Consider the following 24,577-nt stretch of genomic DNA (forward strand, 5'->3'; position numbering starts at 1 on the left):
CTAAGGGCATATTTCATGCAATCTGCTATACACCTTAGGTAGTAAAATTATAGCGAGTGCGATCATCGTTTTATTGTTTAGAAATGCAACTACCCGAAACCGCCGCGGGTCAGTGAAGTGGACAACTCAGTAGTGTCAACTGCCCCAGGGGTGGGGACAAGAAGCAATGTCAAATCCCCACGGGCATGAAATTGACAAGTACATTAAATGATATATAGACGTGTCGCAAGTGTCAAACGGAAAATATAAAAAGTCTGTTGTAGCTAATTGCATTCTTTAGGCATTACGCGGACTCTCAGCAAATGCTCGTTCGGATCAGTATCGGCAGTTCGGAACAAAACTCCATCATCTGATAGCTACCAAGCAAAACAGCTACAGCAGCTCGTGAGTACGCTAATCTCGGTAGCATAATAACGTACTGTATGCGACCGTATGGCAACCATTCCTAATGGAAGGACACGTAAGTACATGTAAACCCACGTAAGTGGCTGCTAACTGTCAACTTCACGTACGTACATAGGGAATGACAAGCCTGATGCACGTGACATTAACAGGTATGTCGTTCCACATTGCGCCGATAAGTGGAGGGAGTTGGGAGAAACGTTAGGATTGACGCCATCCCAACTTAACATCATATCGGTTGACCATCCCAACAGCTGTGAGGAGAGATGCAGAGTTATGTTACGTAAATGGATAGGATGTGACCCTTCAGCTACCTGGGGTAAACTGATTGATGCTGCGGCTGACATGATCCATTATGTTCCTGGTACAGCGACCGTTGCCACAGAAGGTATGCTATTATATGTTTTGGTATGGTTTTCATAAGGCTTGAACAGTGTTATGTATGTTATCACATAAATAGTTGCGGCTTAACTGTAATCATTATTGTGGTTGACCACTAGTTCCTGTCAGTTATGTAATGTAAGCACAGATCACACAGGAGATACTAGCATTGTATACGGAACGAACGGTGTCCACGAATAATTTCACTTGGTGGACTGTATACGGATGTAAAACCGTGCGGTGTCCGCCTAATGGCTTCCTTCACTACGTGGATATACAACGCCTATACCCGCAAAGTAACTTCTTCTACAACGCGGACAAGACGGAAGTAACAGGTAGATAGTTATAGTAGCTATACAGGCTCCCACACTGATGTATCCCAGAGGAGGTTGGACATGCCACCTAATATAATCGCCATTAATTGCATTCTTTTAATTGGTATTTCACATGACCCTCAATAGTCTCAATACAAAAAATACAAACAGTGGGGTAGACTTGATAATCAGATCACTCTTCACGTAAGCTTCATGAAGATATACTTTGTTTTGTGAAAGCGCTTAGGATTTGGGTGAAATTGCCAAACCACTTTGTCGTGCGTATAGCTTTGCCTGACTAATCTCATACGTATTTGTAGACAGAAATCACGACGTCTCACTGAATTGTATCGAGACAACCCTTTACTTCACTTCATAAATCAGACTTTCGTAAAATTTGTTTTAGTGGTGCTTAAAGCGTGTCCAACCTCCTCTGGATGTATCCATAGGGCTAAAACCACAGATTCAGAATTATAGCCCATGCGCGTTATAACTTGAGGCCTGCACTCACTACTGTCTGCTCTAAAGGGTGCTCCGCGACCTTTAATATCTATTGTCTGCTTTACCAGTCAGGAACTGGAGGGTGAACATTGGAGGTAAACCTGTACGAGGTGCTTATCGCGAGCCTGGACACACAGAGGCCAATAAACGATAAGAAAAATCGTGATTATTGATGCTTTGGAGTTATTTGGTATTAATGGTGAAATGCCTGGGCACTTGAAAGTAGCACCAACTAGGCGACCACTGTGTCTCGGGGCTGGAAACACTTTGCACATGATACATCAGCTAGCATGATACCCCTCCCTGCCACAGATTGTACCCCAGTACTCTCTTTAGTGGCAAGTACCGCGGGTGTGGTTACCATTAGCTACGAAAGTGCCAGACCTGCAGCTCTGTGGCAGATTATGGTACTTCCTACATCAAATTTTTAAGCTACCATATTAATGCATCTATCAATGTCAAGCCCCACCCCCGGGATCCCCATACACCTACTGGAGATTTGACATCTACATCCTGGGACTTTTGATGGTGGTAGTCAAAAATTATTTTGATAAATTAATCCCCCTCAGAAACCTCTTTTGAGGTGGGGACATAGTGGGGTTTTAGCCCCAATACTGGGAAATTTGACACTAGACTTTGTCAAATCTGCTGTATTCCCCACCCTACCTGGGTGGGGCATGATTGGTGCATTATGTTTGGCAGCACTCACCATAAAAGCTGTCAATTAACAAATGCTTGAATTTGAGCTATGACATAATGGGAAGTGTGGCTTCATGGACCAAGTAACTAAGCTAAGTTTGTAACAGTATACTCCATCCCTCTTCGTCAGTAAAACACTCAGAACGTTGTTTGTCATGCATCATCAATTATAAATTATTATAACAAGTATAATAAAAAATTTGGAATTTTAAATTAGATTAGGGACAGTGTATAATGCTGCAATAAAAAGTACTGAAACAAGCTGGATCGGAGTAGTACGTAATGTCCAAATACTGTAAAACAATAAGAAGTGAATATCCCTACTGTGCTACACTCAATGCACAGTAGGGATATTCACTTCTTATTGTTTTACAGTATTTGGACATTACGTACTACTCCGATCCAGTACTTTTTATTGCAGAATTATACACTGTCCCTAATCTAATTTAAAATTCCAATTTTTTTCTTAGAAGTTTTTTTGCAAGCTCATGACCATTAAATTCTGCTAAGTTACTCACAACACTATTATACTAGATTATGACTCATACAATAACAACTGATCAGTGGGCGTGGCTCTACATAAGCGTGCAGACAATAATGGATGTGGATTTGTGCATACCTACGGACTGATGAAAGGGCGTGGCTACCATATGCCTACAGACAGTAATTTACGTAAGTGGGCGTGGATTCGTGCATACCTACACACTGATGAATGGACGTGGCTACCATATGTCTACAGACTGTAATTTACGTAAGTGGGTGTGGCTCACTAAGAAGCAGAGCTATGCTATAACGTGTAGTAACACGTCCACATTTAGTTTAGCACGTGGGGTCAGACCCGAATAATCTGTAAAGCAGGACCTGGATGACCCGACTCGGTTTAACATTGTTACTAAATAAATTATAATTGAGTTACACAATGCTATATAGTTCGCTGTGAGTTGCTCTCTCTGATCGATATCAACAGCGAGTCACGTACGCGTGTGTTTTTGGTGCAACCGTGTATTCGAATAGTTTTGATGCAATATACACTGGTATCAGTGGCGGATCCAGGGGGGGGGGGGGGGGGGGGGGCACAGGGGGCACGTGCCCCCCCCCCCCCCCCCCCCCCTTCCTTAAAAAAATGTATATAAGATCGAGATACTCTAATAGAGCAGTCAATCACCAATCACTCTAATAAAGCAGTCACAGTGTTCATGGGGAAGTGTAGCTTACTTAGGAAGCTATAAATAGGATTTTATTTTACATAACATACGTGATATAATATATTTGGTAAAGGATAACTAGCTATTATTGTTGTGACCTTTTTTTTTTTTTTTTTTTTTTTTTGCTCTTCAACTTTTTTTTCAGCAAGGTGCCCCCCCTCTTTCCAGACTCTGGATCCGCCCCTGGGTATGGAAGCTGTACTGTAGTCTATTAACACTCAGCGGTAGAACCTTGGCTGATGGCCATGGTAAAGAAGGATAAAAGGTAAGACAATAATGCAAGAATTGTATGCTTATCAATATACCAATGGTTTTTTCTTAAGCAAACTAGAAACGTTTCTGTGAAAAAATTTGGGCTGTAGCTGTAACCACTTTTCCGCTACGCTTGACTGAAGGCATCAGGCAGGCAGGCAGTAGAAAATTCTGTTGCCTTGAATAATTTTCTTTCAAAATTCTGTAGCAACTTGACACAAACGTTTCGGGTCGATCTGAAGACACTTTTGGGCTTGGTTTTACCAAACCAATACTGTCATGTCGTTGTGAGGAAAAATCGTGGCAGGTTTTTGGGTTATATTCTATCACGGATCGCCCCCACACCTTCGATGTCCCTAATATACAATACTATTGTACTGTATGATACTTTCATTGGTGTTTCCCTTTTTTATTATGTACTGTCCGACTTGATGACAGCAGCTCATGGTTATAGGCTAGCTTCAATCACATGGCAAAGTTGTTAGCCCAGTTGCAAACCTTTGCCACTTCCAGTATGTGCATAGACAGGTGACATAATACTATTATTATTATTAGTTTTACAACCACACCGTACATGTACAAAAATTATAGTTGATTACAGGAGTGTTGATGATAATTGGTGATTGGAGTAGGGTGGCTGATAGTTAAAGGCACGAACTGCCAATAGCTAATTACAAATACTAACTATCTACTTAAAAATATACTATATAGAGTAAAAAGGGGTAGTGTGTGTGTTGTTTGTACATGAAGAACAGGGACAGCAAAAATGAAATGTACAGGTATTATTAGAGTTAAAATTGTTGAAAAAGTGATGCCATAGAAATTGGGTAAGTTGCTTTTTTATTGTCATATAAGATAAATTCAGGTCAATCGAGGGTAAAGAGTTCCATAATCTTGGTAGTCTGCAAAAATAAAAATGACGGTTCGAATTGGTTGTAGAAATACAATGGACTAACTTGCCTGATGATGATCTTGTTGTGGATACTGATGCTTTCATTGATATGTAGTTATTAATGTCAAAGTGGGGGTAGGGAGTTTTGTAGGACTTTATGAAAAAAAGTAAATCACTTAGTTCGTATTGGTACATTAAAGGGAGTAAATCAAGTTGTATTAGTCTACTTTTGTAGGGTGAGTGATAGTCATTTAATATATACTTCGTTGCCCTCCTTTGAACTCTTTCCAGGAGTGAGATGTCTTTTAGTTAGTAGGGTCTCCATAGTTGGCTACAATATGTCAACCGTGATCGTACCAGTGTGAGGTATAATAGCTTTTTGGCTATAGTAGAATGCGTTGAGAAAGTCCTCCGGATTAGCCCTAAGCTTTTGTAAGCATTGGAAGCAATAAATTCACGGTGGGTTGAGGACTTTAAAAATGATGATATGTGAACTCCTAGATCTTTTACACAATTGGATCGTACAATGGGTGTTCCGTTTATGGTAAAGTTATGTGAACCAAAATCCTTACCGAAATGAATGTGGAGAATCTTAGATTCATTGAAAAATAGGTCATTAGTATTGCTCCAGTTAAATGCTTGGTTGAGTGCATTTTGTAAGGAAATAATGTCGGTAGGATTTGATATAATCTTAAAACATTTAGTGTCATCAGCGAATAGAGATAACAAGGCCAGTGTGACATGCAATGGTAGGTCATTGATAAAAACTGCAAACAGAAGTGGACCTAGTATGCTTCGCTGAGGGACTCCTGAGAGGACGGGCACCATACTCGATAGAGAGTCATTAATACGCACACACTGTTGCCTTGATCCGAGGTAGGCCTTAAACCAGTTCCAAAGGTTACCCCTGATTCCAAGAGACCACAATTTTGATAGTAACTTGTTGTGTAAAACCGAGTCGAAAGCCTTCTTGAAATCAAGGTAAATTACATCAACACCTTTATTAGCAGTTGAGGCTTCCTGGACTGTATTTTCTACTGTCAAAAGTTGTTGTATAGCAGATCTGTTTGGTAAGAACCCGAACTGGAATACTGTGAGTTGCTATTACAATGATAATTTCACTGTGACAGTTCATTTAGCCTGCAAACAGAAACAAACAACTCAATACATTTTTAAATGTAGTAGTTTCAATAGCTGTATGTGTCCAACTCAGCAAAATCCTTGGCATATCATAAAGCACCACTGTTGGACCTGTAAAAGTGTTATATATGTACAATTCATTAATACACCAACCTAACAAACACATAATGGACAAATTACATCTGGGAAGGAATGATGTGGCGGACACGGTTTTACAATACAATCATTGTTATACAATTGTTTTACTTTCAGTAGGTAGTACGTATGAATAAAAGTAGTTAGCATTTTATATACAGTTTATGTGGGCTTGTCCCACACCATCCCACAATTCACCTCCATTTCACAGTTTAAACTATGTCACTAATACGAGCTTGGAGTTCCACATGCCAGACGAGTGGGCAATTCAAATCTTGCTACACAGTCACAACATTAAAGAATATTTATAAGTATTTGATCTGAATTAGTTTAAAAGGACTCTGGGAACCATAGATTATGGTTCCCAGAACCCTACTCAACACTGGTTTGGCTTTCCTAACTAATAAACAAAAGTTACGAATATTATGCATACTCCCCTTGAAAGTGTCAAATGATTTCATATGGACAATGCTAATTTCAAGTGCCATGCATGTTTGGTTCTGCAGGCAATGTCGTAGGGCTATGACACACAACATACCTTGAGCTCCTCTGGTTTAGGGTAGTAAAGATCAATCACCCTATCTCATACACACTTACACTTAATCCAGTTTGGTAAAACAGCTAAGTACTTAAAAACACACACAGACACACACCCACACATGAGGAATTTGGCAGGAAACACCAACAAAATAGTTATGAGAATCTTGATAGCTGAGATTTCTGAAAGCTTTCATGTTTTCAAAGCTGCAAACAGTGAGCTGCGTACCCACTGATTTTTCCTGTCTCAAGATGGGACATCTTGACAGGACATGCCTACAAAAGATGGGACATCTTGATGGCTGAAAATCATGAGAGAACTAGGCGGTTTATTGATAGCACCGTACTGTTTTCTTTGCGGGTGAGATGCGTACATCCGCGTACAAGTGGTCCCAAACGGGATAGTAACAGTAGTCCGCGTACCAATACGCAGATAACTGCAACCCAACCACCTGCTCCTACTACACAGTATCTAATTCCCTGGGTACATTGTCCGCAATCAAGGTGCGTTATTGCTGTGTCAGCATACACTATAAAAGTTGGGTACTGGGATACCCATGTTGTTGTGTTACCCAAACACCTATGGTATACATGGCAGGGTGTTTACATTGTGGTGATACACTTCTTGGTGTTTATGTACACCTGGTTTTAAATTACTTAAGGTGACGCTGAACCGATTAAGTCCAGCCGCACAACACAATTTGTTTCAACCCACACACTTAATGAGTTATTTTAGGGTGGCCCAAAACTTTGCTAGGGTACAACTTATCTACACCTAGAAAGCTGCTGTGATAGCCTGTGGTACTTTAGTTTAGCATACAAAGTTTTGTGAAATAACACGTCTTAATTTTACACCTATATTACTCTGAAGTTTCAAGCCGATTTTAAAATAACTTGGGGAATGCGCTAAGCCACTTTGGTTCCAACCATTTCTCACTTTGTAAAACAATTCTATGCTTTCCTTTTTACTAATAACAATATGAAAAGTAGTGAAAACACACACTTGAGGACTGCAACATTGGCCAAAGCCCAAATCACGAAAATTTGAAGTGCACTATTGTAGAGTAACGCTTACCTGATTCGTATACCAAATTTTGATGGTCTGTAGTGCATAATTTTGAAGTCAGTTAGCAAGAAAGGAGACTGTGCATGTGGCCAGGCAGGGTGCACTCCATATAACAGTAACCACACAATGGCAGCTGATTCTATTGTGACAGGCTGATAGTGAATAACATTAGTTGTATCAACAACAGTAGCTGGGCAGTCTGACAGAGCTTGTTTTAGATGATCTATGGATTTCGATTTGTTCATGCATTATGCTGTTCAATTAAGTTCAGCGCCATCCGGCCTAATACAATTTGGTTATAAAATTAATCTGTACCAAAACAGCCAAGCTATGAATAAAGGATGTCACCCTCAAAAAGCCATGGTGAAAAAAGATGTGAAATCTGAGGTGGCAGCCAAGACATGGCTGTGATGGTAGGTAAATTTTATGACGACAATTCAGGTGAATTTGGTGCTCACCACCTTGGATTTCACATCTTTTTTCACCATGGATTTTTGGGGGCCGCACCCTATTTCACAACTTGGCTGTTTTGGTAAAGATATCACTTCTTTTTGTATTTATACACTCTAAAGCCCGTCTGTGGCTAGCTTTGAAGTTTCTTTTACTTGTCTTTTTTCTCTACTGCAGAAAGTAGAAAGAGATCAAGACCAGAATTGTTTTGTATTTTGCTTATACATTATAATAATGTATTTTTAAAAAGAATATACTTATTACATCTACAAATTGGCTCACTTGTAGCAGATATCTCTACAACTACAAGGTAACTTGTTTGTAGCTGAACTCTTTTACGGAGCAGCTGAATTCTCTACAGGGTGATTTGTTTGTAGCTGAACTCTCCACAGGGTGACTTGTTTGAACTCTCTACTTTCTATAGGGTTACTTGCAACATAGCTGAACTCTCTACAGGGTGGCTTATAATGTGTATTAGGGCTGGGGGATAGTATGTGCATATCAGAATATTGAGATAGTATCACTATCGGTATCGCCTATATCGCTTGAAAATTTACTATCGGACAGTAATTAACAAGTAAAATATGGAGAAATATCTGCAAAATACTTTAAAATAATGACAAGAATCAGCCTAAAAGGCTGTTTAATATCTTATGCAAAATACATGTATGGGTACATCCCTCCTTACAACTCTCTTTGAAGGCAACTAATACTAAATAGGTGAATTATCACTATCGTTTTACTATCGTCTATCGTGAACAGTGTCTTGATATCGTTCGGACAGTGAAAATTTCACTATTGCTCAGCCCTAATGTGTATAGCTGAACTTCTTTCTATATTGTCATTTGTCATGAATCACAATACTGGGTTCATATTAGGGATCGCCCATGGTTTTTTTTTGCAAAAATCCTTATAGAATGCACACATAAAAACTGCCTTGAAAAGCATCTTTCAACTCATAACAACCCACTGGTGGTTCTTTGTGAGGGGTATAGGTCCACTAGTGAGCATCAAGTGAAAAGGAAACAGTAAGTGTTTTTCAGAAAAAAAGGAATTTTCATCAAGACACACGGTAGTGAGTATATGTACAGGAAGAAACAAAGCACAATTTTCATGTATAAGTAGCTCTGTGTTTACTTCTTGAATTGGTATCAGTACCCCACCTACCAAGGTTGCCTAATGCAATTGTGAAAACAAGTTGTGCGCCCACAGCCGGCCGAAGACCGCCAGCTGTGTGTGTGTTATGTATGTATGTATGTTTTTATATTTGTTTGTCTTTCCGCACCCACGTGAGCAAAACTTTGTTCGCTAAAATCAGCCTTTATGTGAGAAATAAAGGCCATATACAACCTGTATTAAACTTCTGGGCAGGTAAGCTATGATTTAAGGCGGTTAATACGTGCCGATTTAAAATACGGGTGAAACAAGTTTTTATGGATGTGGTAAAGGCCTTTCCCATGTGCTATACAGACATCGAAAAACAACACAGCTGGCCTCATAGGCTACCAGGTATAATGAATTCCTTCGAGTTGATAAAAGGGGCGTGCCTGTACATACGCGAACGAAAAATGAAGAGCAGCATTTAAAAAAAAAATTGTCAGGGAAAACAGCATCAGCCAAGGAAGGCTGCTTTTCAGCTGTACCCTGAGAACACAATAAAGTACAAGATACAGTACACATAGACACACAAAAGAAAAATTAGCTACATCACACAATACAATTTTTAGAATTCATCGACAGTTTTAGCACCGTACAGTGCTTTAGGTAAACTGTTCCAAATGGCTGTACCCATAAACTCCAGTGACTGCTTACCATAATTAGTCCTCACACTAGGAACAAGCTATCTGTGTACATTCCTACCTGAGCAACCAGTAGGGCCTATGCTTGTCGGAACCCCAAAAGGCAAATCTCACTGGTAAGTTTGCTACTATGGCCTAAAATGGTGACTGTGTGCTGCTTCGTTTGGCCTCTAGCCTTGTGACTGTGGTCAGGCAAGCAGGCAGTGAGGCAGACTAAAGTTCGAGTTTTGGCGATTTTTAAAAATTCTATATCCAACCACCTATAAGTGTTTTGTTATATTTAATGCTGTATCAATTAAGACACACGACAATGTGTCGTGTGGCCAAGAAGCCAGTGTGCAACACCGTGAGTATATTGACAGGAAGAAAAAAAAACACGATTTTTGCACCTCCATAGCTCTATGCTGTCTTTACAAAACAGACGATTTTTGCTGTGGACACGTCCTCCAACTTCAGTACTCCGCATACCAAATTTGAGCGAAATCGCTTTAAGCATTCCCGAGATATGTGATTTCAAAAATTGGCTTACTTTCTTTGGTTTTTTTTCCCTTCCTATTTTTCTTCCTCTTTTCGCACACTTGCCATAAAACACGAATGCCATATCCGATTGCCTTGAAATTTGGCACACAGAAGGGAGGGTGTAAAAGCGCATCTTGGTACCAAGTTTGGCTGAAATACGATAAACAGTGAAGGAGTTATTAGCGATTACTCACGAAAAATAACACCAATATGTTGTCATGCCTATAGGGTAAATGCTTAGGCCAATAATTGTAAAGTTCCAGTTTCCCGTCCTAGTCAAACGAAAAATACCATGCGGCCGGGCAGCTATTATTTATTATATTGATAAAATCTACTATTTAATATTAAAGGGAGCCCATTAACTCCAAATTGTTTTTTCTCTTAAATTCAGGAGAGCTAAATTCAAGGTTAGTTGTAATTTGAAAGATTCTACTAAGATTCAAACCTTAGATTTGAAGTGTTGCAGTATTCCCTGAGCAGCCAGAAAGGCATTTATGTATAGAGCTGCTGGGGGTTGCCATGCACACATGCTAGCTAGTACTGTACTTACTAGCCTGACTGTACCATCAACCTCAACAGTACAAATTTTCTGAATGTTTCACACATGAATAACAGATTGAGAATGGCAGAGAATGGGACTCGTGTTGATGCAGACCTCTCAACTTGGAACTGGAGTTAACCTTGAGACATCCCAAGTGCATGGCCTCATGCAACAGTGGAGTTCATGCGCACACACATTTTATTAACAAAGAATGTCAACAAGCACAAACTAGCTATACTGCATGCATACTGCTGTTATTCACAGCTTATTTCTATGCTCTATGGTGTTAATCTACACAGAATCTAAGCAACCTGGAATTCCAAGCATGGTGTAGCATCACGTGAATCATAAGTCTGCTTATTGAGCTTTATGCCCATCTTAGTGATGATTGTAGGTATCACTAATCCTTTCACTAGGTCTGAATCTGGCCTTTGCTCTGGCACGTGATATATTTCCCACCGTCTATCTTAGTAATCAAGTCCATTCAAAGTTGATTAATGCTAGAAAAACTTATTTACTACTAAACAAAAACAAGAAGTCACCTTACCATGCTTGGAATGGGTTACAGGTTGGCTCCAGTCTTTTATAGGTTTGAGCGTCATAAATTTTAAATATTTATCACGTGAGTACCATTTCTTATATTGAGTTGATGAAAAGTTTTCGATTGTGGGTTTGAGTTTTATTTATAGGCAAAAATCTTGAGAATTCTTGAGATCTGGAGCATGACCTTGAGAAATTAGCACCTAACCATGAGACCTTGAGAAGAGGCCCAAAAACTTGAGTCTCATGGTTTCGAGGTCTGAGTTGATGCACATCTCAAGTTTATATCAATGGCTACTTGAAGAGATTCACTGCTAGTATTAGGTCGAATGCCATGCACTAAATAACATCAGAAACTCACAACGGAGTCCACCTATCCAATAACCTAGTCTTCATCCCAATGACACGAGCACACAACCTCCCGGCCAGCATTAATATTTAGGACACGTGATTATCAAATGCAATAATAAATTTGCATGTGGCTCTAAAATTAGCATGCGGGCGGGTGACAGGAAACAAGGAATCTACAATTGGTGGCCTTATCTTATGGGAAGAAGCTGAAAATCGCTGGGTGAATAGGTTATCTATTGAACCTCAAACCTTTTGTGGTTTGAAAGAAATTGAGCTAAAAACCATGAATATACTACGAAAATACCAACAGTGTGTAACAATTATGCAATCTAGATTAGCTAATAAAAAACGACTACTTGCCACGCCTACCAGAAAAACCACTTGGAGTAATGCTTTGACAATCACTGTACAGATGGAGTAATCATCTTAGAAGGGCTCTTCAATGTTGTAGAGGAATCAGACTTAAAGCCACAAAGTTACAACACAAAATCCAACTTGGTGTAGCAAGTGCGAGATCGAGATACTCTAATAGAGCAGTCAGCAGTCACCCTGAAGAGAGATCAGTTAAGCTGTATAGAGATCAGCTACAAACAAATCACCAGACAAGTCATGCACCCTGTTGAGATATCAGTTACAAACAAATCACCCTGTAGAGAGATCAGCTACAAACAGATCACCCTGTAGAGAGATCAGCTAGAAACAAGTCACCCTGTAGAGATATCAGCTAGATACAAGTTACCCTAGCTATAGAGATTATATAGCTACAAACAAATCACTCAGTAGAAATATGTGCTGGAAACAAATCACCATGTAGAGAGATCAGTTAGGAACAAGTCACCCAGTAGATAGTTCAGCTAGAAACAAGTAACCCTGTAGAGAGATCAGCTACAAACAAATCACCCTGTAGAAAGATCAGCTGGAAACAAGTCACCCTGTAGAGATATCAGCTAGAAACAAATTACCCTATAGAGAATCAGCTACAAACAAATCACCCTGTAGAAATATCTGTAGTTTTAAGTCTCTTTTAGATGATGAACATTGGAAACAATTGATTTACATATATAATTTTTGATTTATAATTTGTAGCTAATTGATTATTTTTCACTGTAATTTTTTTGTATGTGATCGGGTTTCACAGGCTGTGCCTTTAACCTGTAATTACTAATACTAATACTAAAATATGCTCTGGAAACAAATCTCCATGTAGAGAGTTCAGCTAGAAATAAGTCACCCTAAAAATAGTTCAGCTATGAACAATGAGAGTTTCAGCTACAGAGCAGTTATGTAAATCACCTTATTGCCTGCAGTGTATGATGTGTTAAGTATTAAATGACAAAAAACTGTACACAATTGCTTCTTTTGTTCCACAATTCCTGCAGTAAAGAAAAACAAACAAGTTAAAAGGAAGCACCAAAGCCAGTTTGTGGCCAGCTTTGTGGCTTGCAATACAAAAAGAAGTGATATCTAAACCAAAGCAGCCAAGCTATAAAAAAGAGTGCGACCCCCAAAAATGCTACGGTGAAAAAAAGATGTGAAATCCAAGGTGGCAGCCAAGAAATGGTTGTGATGGTAGGTTAATGACAAAAATTTTAATTACCACAATTCGGATGAATTGATTTTAATTACCACAATTCAGATGAATTTGATGCCGAATCCTAGTGAAACTTGGAGGAGGCAACGCAAATTCACCTGAATTGTTGTAATTAAAAATTCAGCTTAGCTGTTTTGGTTTAGATTATACAATATGGGCTAGTACGATTCCGTAAAGGTGATTTTTGTGGTATAAAATGTCTCTAGGATGATTTTTAAAGGCAGATTTTTTTGCGGCATGCAAAATTTTCTGGGGATCCCTACTTAAACGGTACTACTGTATCGTTTGATAATAAGTGCTATGCTAGCAAAACATGTGAAAACAGGCTGGAAATTGTATTCTAGCATAAAGAGTGTAGAATTTCTTTGTTAAAGTTGAGAAAATACAACTTATCACATAAATCAAGATACTCCAATGTAACAGTCACTGCAAAATAAAATTTCTAATAGACAAATAGTACAATCATGCATAGTTACACCTAACTTGCTTTACTTTGTTATAAAACACTATTGAATACAGGTACTATAGTGCAACTTTATGAACAAACAAGTACAAAATTATAGGCTTATTTGGTATCAAAGATCAGTAGGTATTTTTCTATGCTGGTAGAGCATTAGCTAGTTTGTCTTATGTCATCGTCATTGTATCTGTAGAAATATAGAACAATGATTTGTTTAAAATAAATTACCCTCAAAGCCAGTTTATGGTTGGCTTTGGGTATTTAAAATACAAAAAGAAGTGAAATCCATGCTAAGCTGTGTAGAAAGGGTGCAGCCTTCAAAAGTCTGGGTGAAAAAGTTGTGAAATTAAAGGTGGTGGCCATGAAATGGCTGCAATGATGTTAATGATAAGTAATTTTAATAATGCACACCACACCTTTTTATACAGTTTGGTTGTTTTGCATGGATTTCACTTCTTTTTGTAGTTTGTAAACTGGCTTTGAGGTTTGTTTTTGCACAAATCATTATTCTTATTATCTACAGATACAATGACAATGATACAGTATTATAGGTAAAACAAACTTGTGCTCTACCCTTACAGAAAGATAAAACAATACCTACTGATCCAATACCATTTTATGGTTGCCACCTTTGATTTCACAACTTTTTTCACCTACACATTATATCACTTGTAAAAAAGAAAATAGAAAGAAACTATACCTGAAATATTTCAATTCTATTCTATGACAAACACAAATGACATACACACACATACACTTTTCATACAAATAGTAAAGCTTTAAAGACTGATTTTAAATTCATGGTGTTGCAGTGATAATAAATTAGACGGAGTCAAAAACAGATACTCGGTTTTTGAAGGCTGCACCCTTTTATACAACTTGGCTGGTTTTGCATGGATTATATTTTTGTTTTGCAGGAATTTATAGCGAATTATACTGTACAAGGAGAATAAACAGTAGCGAGGCTTACTGAACAGATCATTGTGCATGTCTGCACATGGCTCATAAAAGCAGCCTTATCTGGGCTGTTTCTTCTTGTCAAAGCACCAGTACGCACACAAACTGATGTGGGTCAATGAAGAAATATGCTCCATTAAACTCAGTATAGACCAGGAAGCTTAATTTATGCTGAAAGCTTATGATTATGTTTCACGTGATTAGCGTTCATGGGCAAAGTATTCAAAATTTTAAAATATTCTAATAGAGCAGTCATGTAAATACTCTAATAAAGCAGTCAAGTGTATCTGATAGCAGCAAAGCATGAATGCATGATGCACTGATTCAGAAATCAGAATCTGGCAAGTAATGTTCATATTAAGAGAATCTGTAGAGCTACACATTGCGATTTTATCAGTTTCATGTGTATACAGAACATTGACTGTATAATAATGTAGTATACAAAATTGCTCTATCCAAAACAATCTTCGTTATCAATATCAATACACAAATCCACAAATTTATAAAAAAAGTACACAAACTACAGGTAGATGAATACAAAATCTGAAATTTCAAAAAGGAAATACGTAGGGATTGCTAAGGAAGCCAAGAAACAGGAAGAAATCTCTGGGGTGGTAATGTAAACCACAAGCCCTTAGTTTGACTCAATGAATAGAGGGAGCATTATTATACTAATATTTTATGACAGAGAGTCATAATAGAGATTTGTGGCTTACCATACCATCTCAGTGATCATCTTCAATTTTCAAAACAATCCCTATTCCCCTTTATTCATCTAGTAACTTAATTAGCTAAACTCTCTACATGGTGACTTATAATGTAGCAGAACTCTCTGTATGATAACTATATAGTAGTGTAGCTGAACCTTGTACAGGGTGACTTGTACTGTAGTTGAACTTTCTACAGGGTGCACGTGACTTGTAACTTTAGCTACAAGGTGATTTGTAATGTAGCTGAACTCTCTACAGGGTGAGTTAGTAACTTAGCTGGACTCTACAGAGTACCTTGCAATGTAGCTGAATTCTCTAGTGACGTGTTACTTAGGTGAATTCTATACACAATGACTTGTAATGTAGCTTAACTCTCTACAGGGTGATTTGTAACTTGGCTGAACTCTACAGGGAGACTTGTAATGTAGCTGAGCTTTCTACTGGGTATCCTGTTTGAATCTGAACTCTCTAAAAGTGTGATGTGTTTGTAGCTACATGTAAACTTTCTACAGGGTCACTTGTTTGTAGCTGTACTCTTTACAGGGTGATTTGTTTGTAGCTGATCTCTCTAGCTACATGGTGATTTGTACCTTACTCTAGTATGTAGCTGACTAATAGGGTGACTGCACTGTTAAAGTATTTTGATCTCACACTTGCTACAGGTAGTTGATATTTGTATTATGACTCACAGGCTTTTATTGAAAAGCTTTTCTAAAGAAAGGTGATTAATCTACTTACCGTTGAATTTTCAGCTGATCCTCTTCAGCAGCTGTCTGGTAGGTGTGACAATAATCAATTGTGGGTTGTAGCTGAAATTCGTCTTGTGTAGAAATTTGTCTTGCAATACAAGACTGTAAGACCTAATGGTGATAGCTGGTGAACACTGAATGAGATAACTCAGTATGGCGGTCTGGTTTGACAGTAAGTGGTTTTAATGGTATATGGACTGGATGATTGCAGTAACGGAAACAAGGATGAAAATGTCCAAACTGGAAGTAGAAAGAGTGGCAGTGATGATGATACGCAAGCCAGACTGAGTGGATCAGGCATTAATACTACTTCACCAACATAAAGTCTCACAGCATTGAGCAGCTTAGCAGGAGATGTCTGTGGTCATTGTAGTAAAAAGTGTACTTCCAAAGGGAAGTTAGGTGAAGCTATCCAGTTCGACTTGTGTTACACTTGGATACATGCCAATTGTGATGGAGTTTCCAAAGAAGACTACCAACGTTATTGCACCTCTCTGACAATGTTACTAATGTAGGATACTAAACCACTGTTACAGTCGCATCAAACAGCTTGCAGCCATCCATGTTACATCTATTTCTACTCCAGATGAAGCCAGCACAAGTACTGACCAAGAACCAAATGAATCAAATCCTAACTTGCAAAGTTCAAAGCTAATTGGAGCAAACAACACAACTGGAAAGCAAAGTTACTGATATACTAGAATCCCTATAATAAATGTACCTCCCTCTCTGCCTCTTTCCCATCCTCAGAACAGCTCAAAAGCTTACACTGCTTTTGACTTTATCAATGGAGTCTCAGATCATGAAAGTCGAAAATGTAATTTAATAATTATCCATAACCCCCTACTCCTAATACAAACAATGATACATCCACCTACAACAACCTGTGTAATTCTCTAGGTGTAGAGGCTCCATTTACTTTGGTCACTCAACTTGGAAAGAAGCTGACAAACAAAATCAGACCCCTATGTGTGTGCTTAGATAATGAAGTAAACTAATGGAAAATTCTGTCTCGATCACCACAACTCAGATCTAACACCAAGTGGAATAATGTATATGTCAACCCTGACATGACTTTTCCAGAGAAAAGAACTAACCACAAGAAATAAAATAAAGAAGAAAGAAAGAAAAAAGAAACCTGGTTATCCATGAAAACCAGATTGTATCTTTACGTACTTCTGAGGAAATGTCAATGAATTTATCACCTCCTAAATCTACGAAGCATAGTCCAACTACTGATCACAAAGCAACCCAATAGAAACTTACTGCACGCACTTACACATTAGCATGATATGGGTTTCACAAAATAAATAAATTGTTTTTACTCACAAGACTATATTGCACGCTTGATACTCATGATTCATGTTTTTGTTTATCTTGATTCTTTTCAACCACCAAAAGGCACTCCTACAATGGTTAACCTATCTACAAACTAATAATTTTCAACCTGTTTCTTGAAGTGGTTTACCCTGTAGCCATAACAAAAACTCGCCGTTGCATTTTTAAAATTCACACATAACTCACTTTTTTAGTCCAATCTCTACGAACTTTAAACTGTAAATGTGCTGTAAGACGCTTCTAATGCCATCAGATTTGAAGTAAATTTACTGAAACATGAGTGAGGTATAGCAATTTTGTGCAAAAAGAAGAATAGTTTTAGAAAATCATCCGTTAAATTACGTAGTTGAAACCTGTTACATGTACCTTATATTTGTACATTTAAAATAATAAGATGAAGAAAAATAAAAATATAAAGCTAACTTCAAAGACACATATCTCAGTCGTTGCTTGGCAAATTCAGCTAATGGAAGGTGCCCCACCGCAAGGGAATTTTCACAACAAAATTGAATAATCCCCATGTAGGAACTACAGACCTATGTACGCATGCATGAAAACAGCATTTTCTTGGTTCCTGTAAAATGCACACCTGTCTGCATGTCATGTGCATGCACAGGCTGCATGTGGCCGCATAACACTCTATCATGTGCCTTGATATGTGGTTCTATGATGATTTCTAATGACAGAGATTTTGGCATGCATCCTTTATTGTGGGGATCCTTACTATAGAGTACAGTAGTACTGAAACAGTTATCATGGTATTGATAATTTTTTATCTTGTACACAGCTAATTGCACCTAATGTTTTATGGTTGTATTGTTTACTACAATTACTAGATTGTTTTTTCCATATCCTAGTTATTCAAGATGTTGAAGCAGCCACTAATCATTTGCGTGAATACTACTGTCAGAGCAGATATGCTGGTGACTTAGATGACTGGCCACCCTACCATCCTAAACACTATACTCCATTAACCATCATCCATCATGAAGGTAGACGTACTGAATCTGAAATCATCACTGTTGCACAGGAATTAAGTTCTAATAGAATTGCAGAAAACAGAGAAGCATACATAGATTATGATAGGACCATTAAAAATATCAATGATCTGTTTACTCCATATGAAGGGGAAACATCTCATCCTTACAGACTTCTCATTGAAGGAGCACCTGGAGTAGGAAAAACTATCTTGAGTAAAGAGATTGCTTTCCAATGGGCTAATAGCACTCTTTTAAACAGCAAAAAATTGTTGTTTTTAATATTCATGCGTGACCCTCAAGTGAACTTCATAACTGATTCTATGACACTTGTTAAGTACTTTTTTCAGAGTGACACACTAGCTCGTAAGGTAACTGATTGGCTTGTTGAAACTGATGGTAAATATCTTACCATTATACTTGATGGATATGATGAGGTTTCTGAAGATAACAAAAGCCATTTTTTAAAAGATATAATCAACCGTAAATGGTTAGTGAAGTGTGGTTTAGTAATTACATCTCGTCCAAATGCTTCATCTAATATCCACAGTATTGTAGACCGTAGGGCAGAAGTGTTGGGGTTTACTGAGGAAGATCGAAAAGACTTCATCAAAAGTGCATTGCAAGGCCAAACTCAAAAAATCAAAGGACTTGAATGCTTTCTAACATCTAATCCATTTATTAATACATTATGCTTTATTCCACTGATAATGAGCATACTACTATGCCTCACTGAAGACGGTATTAATACTTTGCCAAAAACACACACAAAATTGTTTGAAAATTTTATAATTATGACAATTGTTCATTTTCTTAAAAGAGACAAGAAGTTATTTACTGTTACTATCACCAATTTCAATGATCTACCCCATCCATATGATCAAGTGGTTAAGGAGCTGTCGCAGTTTGCTTTCCTTGCTTTACAAAAGGATCAACTAGTGTTCACACTGGCTGAAATTAAAGTAACATGTCCTAACCTCACTCCTGTTAACTGGTATGGACTTGGCTTGTTAAAACATGCTCGGTATTTTAAGCCACAAGATGGCTGTGATCATGAATCATTTCATTTTCTTCACTTTGCTGTTCAAGAATATATGGCAGCCCATTACATTGCCTCACTACCAGACAAGGCACAGTTTAAACTACTCAGTGACACATTTTGGAGTTCTCAATACTGCAACACTTGGATAATGTATGTTGGTATAACAGGAGGTGATAGTTTTGTGTTTAAACATTTCCTCACTGGTAATTATTTTCAACTTTCCAGTAGGTTGCTCAAGGCTAGTAATATTTCTGATTCTATTCTGAATAATAAAATAAAATGCCTTCACCTATTGCATTGTTTAGCAGAAGCTGATCATGAAATGTTGTCATCTGTTGAGAACATATTCAAGGGAGGAATAATTGACCTCAGTTACCAATCCTTGACACCTAATGATGTACACACACTTGCAGTTCTACTATTAAGATCACCCAGTAGGCAGTGGGAAATGATTAACTTGTCACATTGTAACATCGATGAGAAGTGCTGTAATGTCTTGTATGAATTGTTCCATTCTCATCATGTAGCATTAAATGTCATAGCTGTTGACATTTCAAGTAATAACTTACACTGGGATTCTTTTAGGAAACTATGTGTGGTGTTAAGGATGTGGAATACCAAGGAAATTGTCTTATCTATTAGCACTTTGCATGACAGTAAAACTGTGAAGCTGATAAGTGATTTTACTAATACACTTAAAGAAAGCATACTTAAAAAATATCCACAGAAACATAGGCGTGGAATGCTATCGGTGATGAATGAACCTGAAGGAAACAGAGTAATTGCTGTATATTCATCCTTTAGAGTTATACGTTGTAAAGAATTCAATGATGAAAGAGTGGTAGATCGCATTATGGCATGGCTTACTGCTATACCATTTGACATTGCTGTAAGTTACGTTGTCCCCAGCACTAGACATAGTGTCTTGCTTAATAATTTTCTGCTTGTTAGGATTTGTGGAACTAACTTGCATTCTAGCGCTGGTTGTTTACTAAGTGAAGGTTCAATAATTGAATGCACCCACAATGTAACATCACCACATCAGTATGTAGCTGATTATTTGACCGCTGTTATCTACAATAACCACCACTCATATTTGAGGGCATTATCAATACAGCATTCTGAAGCACTCAAGAATACTATAAGTTATCTGACAAGCTTAATAATATTTTCTATTTCAAGGAACACTATTGGTAGTGAAGTAGCAGATGACATTGCAGTTGTTTTGTCTTATAACCCAAAGCTAGAATACTTCTACATAGATGGAAATAATTTAGGGACATCAGGTGCAATTAAGATTGCAAGAGCTCTGCAAAATACGTCTTCTCTATTAGAGTTTACTATTTCAAGCAACAATATTGGTAGTGAAGCAGCAGATGACATAGCAGCTGTTTTATCCCACAACACTCAAATTGAATATTTTAAAATTGAAAACAACAACTTATATGCAATAGATGTCATTAAAATTTTAAGAGCTTTGCGAGACAATGAATCTCTAACAAAATTTTATATCTCATTCATGAATGTTAGTACTAAAAAAGTCTGTGATAGTAGAATTTTTATACAGCATGGTAAACTAAGCATCCATGGAGATAGTATATATACAACCATACAAGCAAGAGCATTAGACTACGCTTTATCTCAACATACATGTATTGAAAGAAATGTTATTGACAGTGAAGCAGCAAAAGATATTCCAGTTGTTTTATGTAAATTGCATTCATTTAACTTAAATGGGATTGACTTTACTACAGCAAAACATGATGTACTTAAACTTCTGACAGTACTTATGTGTGCCACTTCATCTCTCCAAATATTCAATCTTTATGGCATCACTATTGATAGTGAAACAGTGGATATCATTGCAGAATCTGTATCTCGTAATACTAAATTACAGACTATTTATATTCCTAATATTAATTTAGAAACATCAGGTGCTATTAAGATTGCAAGAGCTTTATGTAATACTTCATTGCTAACAAAATTAGTTATTTCAAACAACAAAATTGGTAGTGAAGCAGCAGATGACATCGCAGCTGTTTTGTCTCACAACACCGAACTACAAGAATTTTGCATAGATAACAATAATATAGAAACATCTGGTGCAGTGAAGATTGCAAGAGGGCTAGAAAATACTTCATCTCTGACAGAATTTGATATTTCAAGCAACAATATTGGTAGTGAAGCAGCAGGTGATATTGCAATGGTTTTATCTCATATCACCCAAATTAGAAGGCTTTCTATTGACAAAAATAATTTGAACGCAGCCGGTGTCATTAAGATTATAAGAGCTTTGAGAAATAGTAAATCTTTAGAAGAGTTTAGCATTTCAGTCACAGATATCAGTAATGGTGATGTCTATGATATTGAAATTTGTTTTGATGACTATAACGATGATATATCGATACTATCCATTTCTGGATATAATGTAAATGTAACTAATACATCAAAAGTTTTAAACTACTGTTCGTATCTACATGATTTAAGCAATGACGTTGATAGTGGAGCAATAAAAGATATTGCTGTCGTTTTATGTTTATGCAATGTACAAAGTTTCTATTTAGATAAAATTAACTTTAAAACAATGGAATGGAATGTACGCAGATTGTTGAGAGTACTTATGCAAAGTACTTCATCTCTCATAGAATTTCGTGTAACCAACAGCACTATTGATAGTGAAGCAGCAGATGACATTGCAGAAGCTGTATCTCATAATACTAAACTACAACAGTTTTGCTTTCGTGATAATAATTTGGAAACTGCAGGTGCAATTAAAATTGTAAGAGCCCTACACAATACTTCAGCTCTGACAAATTTCAGTATTTCAAACAACAATATTGGTTGTGAAGCAGCAGATGACATTGCAACTATTTTATCTCGTAATACTAAGATACAAACTTTATGCATCCGCGATAATAATTTAAAAACATCAGGTTCAATTAAGGTTGTAAGAGCTCTACTCGGTACTTCTTCTCTGAAAGAATTTAGTATTTCAAATAATGATATAAGTTTGGAAGCAGCAGATGATATTGCAGCAGTTTTATTTCTTAACACTAAGCTAGAATTGTTATACGTCCGTGATAATAACTTAGAAACAGCAGGTATAATCAAGGTTGTGAGAGCACTACACAGAACTTCATCCCTGACAGAATTTAACATTTCACACAACAACATTGGTAGTGAAGCAGCTGATGATATTGCAGCTGTTTTATCTAATAATACCGAACTAAGAAGGTTCTATATTCATGACAATAATATAGAAACACCAGGTGCAATTAAAATTGCAAGAGTTCTACACATTACCTCTCGTCTTTCAGATATAAATATCTCAAACAACAATATTGGTAGTAAAGCAGCAAGTGACATCACTGCTGTGTTATGTGGTAATACTCATTATGAATATTTTCAGGGTGGTAACAGTGATTCTTGCAGCATGAAATTTCTTCAAGGAATGGCAATTCGTGGGGGTCTATTTCACTTTTCTGCATCGTTTATAGATGCAAGATCACATATCACAAATGTTTTAATGAGGCTTGGCTGTCTATCGATTCATGGAAATAATGTAGGTGCAGTTAAAATAGCAAGAGCATTCACCTGGATTACATCAGATGCAATATTCAAAAATAGGACTGACAGTGAAGACTTCAAAGAGTTTGCAGAATTTGAAGCATACAAAATGGCAATAATGCCTCACTATATAGAAATGTGCCATATGCATAACAATGATTTTGATTCGGTAAATGGAACCGAAATTTTGCAAGCTTTTATGCACTGCATTTTGTCTCTGTCAACATTAAGTATTTCACACAATAATATTGGTGGTGATGCTGCTGGTGACATTGCAGTTATTTTATCTCATAATACTGACCTTCAAGAGCTCTATTTTGACAACAATATTGTTCAAACATCAAGTGTGATTAAGATAGCAAGAGGATTACAGAACACTTCATCTCTAAAAGAATTTAATATTTCTAACAACAATATTGGCAACGAAGCAGCAGATGACATTGCAGCTGTATTATATCATAACACTGACCTGCAAAAGTTCTACATTCAAGGAAATAATTTGGAAACATCAGGTGCAATTAAGATTGCAAGAGCTTTGCAAAATATTTCATCTCTAACAGAATTTGATATTTCCAGCAACAGTATTGGTAGTGGAGCAGTAGATGATATTGCAACTGTTTTATCTCATAATACTAAACTACTGAAATTCCACATCCACAATAATGATCTAGATGTGTCTGGTGTAGCAAAACTCACAAAAGATTTGCATAGTAAGTCTTCTCTAATAGAATTTACTATTTCAAACAACGATGTTGGTAATGAAGCAGCACAAAATCTAAAGATTACCACTAGTAATACAATGGAATTTCATGACAGTGATGGCACACATGTTAAGCATACTGAAAGGTAACTGCAATACACAACAGACAATCTTACTGTAAAATTGTTTAGTGTATTTATAGCATAATTTTATACATGATTATACATGAGTGTAAAAGCTAACAACATCTATATGTTGAGAACAAACACCATGGTTTGTAGTATCAATAATCTTTAAGATCTTGTGTCTGCTATACTTTCTCTTTCAACTCATCAGCTTTTACGAGCATCAAATAAAACATTGTTACTTGAAGTAATTAATTTTCTCTAGGAAGAGTATTTCATTTCACCAATAGCTAAAACAATCTAGTTCTGGATCACTGACTATTCTCTTGAACAACATTAGCCATCTCAGTAAGCACCACCTTCACCCTTGGTTTGATGTAACATTTAGTCAAAATCATCTGATGAAATGTCAGGTAAATCCCAGCTTCCAGGTACTTGTCAGGTATCAGTCTTCCATAGCCATGTGACAAAGTAATATTGTTCTAAAGCCTTGTCATCGTCCTTCACATTAGGTGATTTCCAAATTCCTATTTTATCTGCACTTCCACCCAAACATGCAAGAGTTGTCTGTTACAAAAGCAGTCACACACGAAGACACCATCTGTTAATCACAGTTAGTAGGATCATGATATCTTCT

At 37.2% G+C, this 24,577-nt stretch overlaps 1 protein-coding gene across 1 annotated transcript; it reads left to right on the forward strand.

Moving 5' to 3' along the window:
* Positions 1 to 678: 678 nt before the first annotated feature.
* Positions 679 to 23,965, forward strand: LOC136247525 (protein NLRC5-like). The gene is made up of 2 exons (XM_066039282.1): positions 679 to 790; positions 18,387 to 23,965. Exons 1-2 carry the CDS (start codon positions 679 to 681, stop codon positions 23,963 to 23,965), a joined length of 5,691 nt encoding a protein of 1,896 aa, XP_065895354.1.
* Positions 23,966 to 24,577: the final 612 nt, after the last annotated feature.

This window comes from Dysidea avara, chromosome 1, assembly GCF_963678975.1.
Source record: "Dysidea avara chromosome 1, odDysAvar1.4, whole genome shotgun sequence".
NCBI classification, from domain to species: Eukaryota; Metazoa; Porifera; class Demospongiae; order Dictyoceratida; family Dysideidae; genus Dysidea; species Dysidea avara.